General features: G+C 47.7%; 1 protein-coding gene across 2 annotated transcripts in view; it reads right to left on the minus strand.

The window, feature by feature from the left end:
• NMT2 (N-myristoyltransferase 2) overlaps nucleotides 1-684 on the minus strand; it is a 60,389-nt gene extending 59,705 nt beyond the window's left edge. For both annotated transcript variants that reach the window (XR_827063.1, XM_010859967.1), the window contains exon 1: nucleotides 475-684. Coding sequence is in view for 1 of the 2 variants with exons in the window: in XM_010859967.1 (XP_010858269.1) it covers nucleotides 475-584 (110 nt within the window). In the remaining variant the exon portion in view is untranslated. The remainder of the gene's footprint in view (nucleotides 1-474) is intronic.
• Nucleotides 685-6,477: the final 5,793 nt, after the last annotated feature.

Below are 6,477 nucleotides of genomic sequence, written 5' to 3' on the forward strand. Positions count from 1 at the left end.
GCAAGGCAGCCAGGGCAGCACAACTTTCCGCAGCTCCCCGGCCAGCGCCGCGGAAACCAGTAAGGGCAAATCTCAAACTGCTCCCCGCCATCGGAGGCTCGTTATCCCGGGGGTGGTGGCGGCTGGGGGAGGGGTGGGAGGGTCTGGGAGGACTTCGGAGGAGGATGACAAGAAGAGGAGAGAGGAGAACCACTTCCCACCGGCCGGGCCGCCACAAAGGGAAGGGCGTTGCGTTCCCCTCGGTGCCACCAAGTCACACGCCGGCTGGGATGCGGACGCGCGAGGCCGGCGGGTGACAGCGGCGTGGCTGGGTCCCGGCGCCCCTTCGCCCACCCGCGGCCTCGCCCCCGCCGCCCAGCCTCCCCTCGCGAGCCGCACCCCCGGACCTCCAGCAGCCCCGGAGCCGCGCGAAAGCCACGCGGGGGCCCGCCCGCCCCGGAGCCGGCGTCCGCGCCGGAGCCCGGGCGCGCCTACCCTTTGGCGTGCTCCGTCTCTTCCTCATTGTCCCCGTCGATCCCGCACGTGTCCTGGTCGTCCAGCTCCAAGCTCTGTTGGCTGGCCGCTGACTCGCTGTCCTCCGCCATCTCGGCGGCGCGGGCTGGGAGGCGGCGCTGGAGGGCGCGAGCGCGGGGGGCGGGCGCGGCGAAGGCGGCAGCAGGAGAAGCTCCCTCTAGCGCAGCTCGCCGTCTCCTCCGGGCGCGCCCGCCCACTCTGCCCCGCCTCACCTTCGTTCCGCCCCGCCTCACCTCGTTCCGTCCCGCCTCGCCCCGCCCCGCCGCGCCGCGCCGCGCCGCGCCCAGCCCCGCCCAGTCCAGCCTCGCCCCGCCCCACCCAGCCTCGCTCCGCCCCGCCCAGCCTCGCTCCGCCCAGCCCCTCTGTGCCGGGTTTGGGGGCGGTGCGCGCGCCCCGGCCGTCCGGGGTTGGGGGCGCGCGGGACAGCGGCACGCACTGTGCGCAGGGGCGTAGCCCTGGAACACGCCTCAGTCTTCTGAACGCCGCAACCCGCTGACCGCAAATCCTGAGTCTTCGTTTTTGGAAAATAGACAACGCGATTTTATATCTGTTCATATTAAGAAGAGCTTTCAACTCTGCAGGAAATTCATACTCAGGGGTAGGCCGTGCTCAGACCACTGATTTCCAGAACCCAAACCCCATCCCTTGTGAAGGGATTTCATTTCATACGTCTTTGTAAAGATTGGTAAAGAAGTCTTTGGAATCTTTGTAAAGATTTGGAATCTTTGTAAAGATTTCATTTCATATGTCTCCGTCCAGTGTACTATAAAGTCAAAGTCTAAACAGTGCTTCCAGCCTTCCCACCTGTCCATTCCAACCGGACTCGTGGCCCTAAAACTCTTGACAGAGGACAGTGTAGAGCTGCCCCTTTTTTTGCTGGACCGCTTAGCCCACAACAGCCATCTTGGGGGAAATGGGGCTTGAAGAGTGTCAGGGGCGTCATTCTGGCGTCCTCAAGTGAAGGTTATGACCTAAACCTCCAAGCAGAAGTGGGTGGCCTTCTAGGCTGAAATGGTTCCGTGTCTCTCCCGGTGAAGGGAGGAGGGTAAGGAGGCACTCCATGGATTGCCAAAGAAAAGGCACATCAAGTCCAAAGTCTTGTTTGCTGTTGCACTCTGTACACCCGGTCCTTCCCTTTGTTCTCCGTTCATGGACAGAGTTCAGGGTCCCACTAGGTTATGGGAAGCCTGCATGGTTTTACAAAGGCAGTGGAAAGATAGTTATTAGAAATGCCTAGTGAGGGAAACGAGACTTTAAAAAGCTACCTGTAATTTTTGGTGTAGGTCCTTTTTTTTTTTTTTTTTGCAAAAGGTATTGAGAACATTTTGTGGCTTCTATTTTTTTTCCCCACAAGCAAGACCATGCCCTTAAAATGATAGAAGTACCTAAAAACAAAAATTGTAGAGCGATTTCAAAGTTCACCAGACTTTTATGACTGCCTGAGGTTGAGCTTGCAAAGGTTCTGAAAGAAGTGGAAAATGGGGCCAAACCACGAAGGAAATATAGGCTTTCTTTCACAATTGCAACGATTTCTGAGACCAAAAGTCACATATGAGCTCTGGCTTCAAACTTTAGGCAAATATAGATCAGTGAATTTCCTTTGGTTCCTCCCTCTGGACATAAAAGTTGGATAATGGTAACCTGGTTGGGTAATCAGCAGACTCCTGACCAAGAGCAAATCAGATCAGTTGCTATAAACTACTGGAAGGGTTCTCTAAAAAAGAGAAATGCAAATCAAAACTACCTCACACCAGTCAGAAAGAAAACCTCTACAAACAATAAATGCTGGAGAGGGTATAGAGAAAAGGGAACCCTCTTGCACTGTTGATGGGAATGTAAATTGATGCAGCCATATGGACAAACGTATGTAGGTTCCTTATAAAGCTGAAAATAGAACTACCATATGACCCAGCAATCCCACTGCTATTGCTACGTCGCTTTAGTCTCGTCCAACCCTGTGCGACCCCATAGACCGCAGCCCACTAGGCTCCTCTGTCCCTGGGATTCTCCAGGCAAGAATACTGGAGTGGGTTGCCATTTCCTTCTCCAAGCAATCCCACTACTGGCCATTTATCTTGAGAAAACCATGATGGAAAGAAACACATTTACCCCAATATTCATTGCAGCCCTATTTACAATAGACAGGACATGGAAGCAACCTAAATGTTCATTAACAGATGACTGGATAAAGATGTCGTGCATATACACAATGGAATATTACTCAGCCATAAAAAGGAACAAGATTGGGTTATTTGTGGAGATGTAGATGGACCTAGAGTCTGTCAGAGTGAAGTAAGTCAGAAAGGCAGAAATATTGTATATTGATGCATATATGTGGAATCTAGAAAAATGGCACAGATGAACCTACTTGCAGGGCAGGAAAAGAGACATAGGTATAGAAAATGGACATGTGGACAGGGATGGGGAGGGGGGTTGAAATGGCAGATTAGGATTGATGTATATACACCATGTGTAAAACAGTGGGAACCTGCGATGTAGCATAGGGAGCTCAGCTCGGTGCTCTGTGATGACCTAGAAGGATGGGGGAGGTGGGAGGAGGTCCAAGAAGGAGGGGATATACATACACATACAGCTGATTCACTTTGTTGTACAATAGAAACTAACAATGTTGTGAAACAATTATACTCCAATTAAAAAAAGACCAAGGGAAACTCAGCAGACACATATTTATCTGAATTCTCAAGAAATGTCTCCTAAGAACCTCTCAAAAAAGAGTAAGAAAACAAATAATTCTGGAGAAATAAAATGAGAGTATCAAAAACCAGTTGAACACTGGAAAGTAATGATAAATAGGGAATATGTGTTCCCCAGAATGCAAAGAAGTTGGCACAGGTGACTTTTCAGCAGTGGATGGAGGTATTACATAATACGAATGTGTGTCATCATTAATTATGTGAAGCAGGATAGAGTTTGCAGATGACCCTGGTGTTCTTAAACGCTATTGTTATGCATAGAAACAGTAGGATTTAACAGTATGTCTGGCATACTGCTGTCCATGGAGTCTCGAAGAGTCGGACCAACTGAGTGACTGAACAACAACAATGCATAGAAACTCACTATATTTCTAAAAATTATGTCTTCTTTTCCCTATTTTAATCCCAGAGTTTGGGGGATTGGAACCAGATGGTATCCTTAGAACCTCAGATCCAAGATTTCATTGGGGGAAGAGACTACTGCACAGTGGTTACTAGTGTGTTAAAAGAGGCTCTTGGAAATTTCCTATCCTACTTGACTCATCTCTTATTATAGATGTAAGATCATAGTTGTATAATTAGTCTTGTTTTATTTAAACTGCTGTAACTTTTTGCTTTAAAAAACTGTGCTATAATACATGCAACATAAAATTTACCATCTTAACTGTTTCTAAGTTCACAATTCAGTAGCATTAAGTACATTGACATTGTTGTGCAAGCCCACCTCCAGAACTTTTACATCTTGCAAAACTGCAACTATAACCATTAAACAACTCCCCATTCACCCCTCTCTCCAGCCCCTGGCAACCACCTATGAATCTGACTACTTTCTATCCCTGTGAATTTGACCAGTCTAGATTCCTTGTATAAATGGGATTATGCAGTCTTTTTGTGACCAGCTTATTTCCCTTAGCAAAATGGCCTCAAGGTTCATCTGTGTTGTACCATGTATCAGAATTTTCTTCCTTTCTAAGGCTGAATGATATTCTACTGTATGAATAATATTGCACTGTATTGCAAATCATAAGATCCTGAACTTTGAGGTTGATGCATAATTTGGATGAGATGTTGGGGCGTTTTGTGGGGGGATTGATCCCTGGTCAGGGAACTAAGATCTCACATGCTGTGGAGTAACTAAGCTCTTTGTGCCACAACTACTGAGCCCATGTGCCACAAACTAGAGAGTCTGTGCACCACAGTGAAAGATCCTGAGTGCCACGACTAAGACCCGAAGAAGCCAAGTAAAATAAGTAAACAAATATTTTTTAAAAAGAAGAAAGATGTGACTAACTGGCCAGAAGGCAGATTGATAAATTCACTGCAAAGGTATGAATTCAAATCTCCATCCTTGTCATTGCAGCTCCTCCCATCAAGAGATGGAACCAATGTTCCCACCATTTGATTTTAGGATGACCAACAAAATTCAGCAGAAGTGATGGTGTGGCAGTTTTGTCACATAGAATATACCCTTCTGCCTGCTCTATCTCATTCCAGCCAAAAAAAAAATTCTGATGATACAGGGTGTGTATCTAGAATGCATGCATGCTAAGTCACTTCAGTCGTGTCCAACTTTGCAACCCCATGGACTGTAGCCTGCCAGGTTCCTCTGTCTCTGGGATTTCCCAGCAAGAACACTGTAGTGGGTTGCCATGCCCTCCTCCAAGGGATCTTCCTGACCCAGGGATTGAACCAGTGTCTCTTACGTCTCCTGCATTGGCAGGCGTGTTCTTTACCACTAGTACCACCTGGGAAGCCCCATGTATCTAGCATACATCATCTTTATTAATAAGAGAACTAATAAATTTTGGCCAAAGGGAATGTTAAAGGGATCTAGCCTTGAGAGGGTTTGCATGACCTGCTCTGCCCAGTGGAACGCTTTCCCTCCTGGGCTCTCCCCTTCTCGGTCAGTCCACCAACTGACCACGGACACATATGCAAGCCCCACGGAGATCAGCATAACTGCCTAGCTGACCCATAGATGTGTGAGAAAGAATCCATGGTTATTGTTTAAAACCATTAAGTTGTGGAGTGTGGTTTTTTTCTGCATCAATAACTAACTGATAAGCCACAGGAAAGCAAAGACCAAAAGAAAATCTTAAAGATGGACACATTCTTTATCATCAACTGTGATAACTGTCTATATATCAGGACTGTCAGAAAAAGACTCCTGCCAGGTTGATAATCTGCACATTCCACTCTGTGCTCACAAAAACAATGTCTCTTACTTTGGCATTGTGTTAATTCTTCCTAATAGCTGGTCTGCTTTACACTCAGGTTGACTTGATCTTATTTTTTTTTAAAGTGACTCCATTTCTGGGCTTCCCTGGTGGCTCAGTACTAAAGAATCCACCTGCCAATGCAGGAGACATGGGTTTGATCTCTGGTCTGGGAAGATCCCACATTCTGAGGAGCAACTAAGTCCATGCACCACAACTACTGAAGCCTGAGCACCCTAGAGCCCGTGCTCTGCAACAAGAGAAGCCACCACAATGAGAATTCCACGTACCACAAAAAGAGTAGCCCCGCCCTGCTAGAGAAAGGCTGCACAGCAGCAAAGACCCAGCACAGCCCTAAATAAATAAAATTATATATATTTTAAAAAGTGACTCCATTTCTAATTGTGAAGGAAGCTACGACTGCGCCTTACCTTTTGCAATTGTGCATTTGAGAAGCACTTCTTGGGATCAGTGTGAGTGTGGTTTTCACCTCCTGCTGCTTAGGATTCTGCTGAAAGGCTTTCCTACTTGTTCAAACCAGCAGGGTGGTGTCACCCTGAGAACTGCAGACCAGCTACATATGAAACTTCACTGTGGGTGAGTCTGGCTTGCTCCCTGTGGCTCAAGGTAGGGCCTGAGGGGGTGCTGAGGAACCTGCCAGAGATGTCGCAGCATGTCAGTGGGCGTTGATCACCAGAAGGGAGATTATATTTGCACCAATTAAGTCAAACAGGTTACACTGTCTTTCTCTAATCCCTCTTCCCTACCACATGCGCTCTAGAGGAGCCAGAAGATGGGCATGTGGGGAGATCCTTTGAGCCACTGGCAAACACCAGAATCAAAAGATGGGGGTGGACTTGGCACTGGACCAAAGATTAAAGATACAAACTGCATGTGACTGGAGTGAGTTTTTAATACCTGAAGTCACTGAAAGCCCTGGAGTCTGCCCAACATATCACTAAGGGTGGGAAAGGGAGATTTGAAAGTATGGTTGAAAGCAGTGACTAAAGAAAAAGCATACCCATTTGATTTTA

The sequence above is a fragment of the Bison bison genome, unplaced genomic scaffold, assembly GCF_000754665.1.
Source record: "Bison bison bison isolate TAMUID 2011002044 unplaced genomic scaffold, Bison_UMD1.0 scf7180017864461, whole genome shotgun sequence".
Taxonomy (NCBI): Eukaryota; Metazoa; Chordata; class Mammalia; order Artiodactyla; family Bovidae; genus Bison; species Bison bison.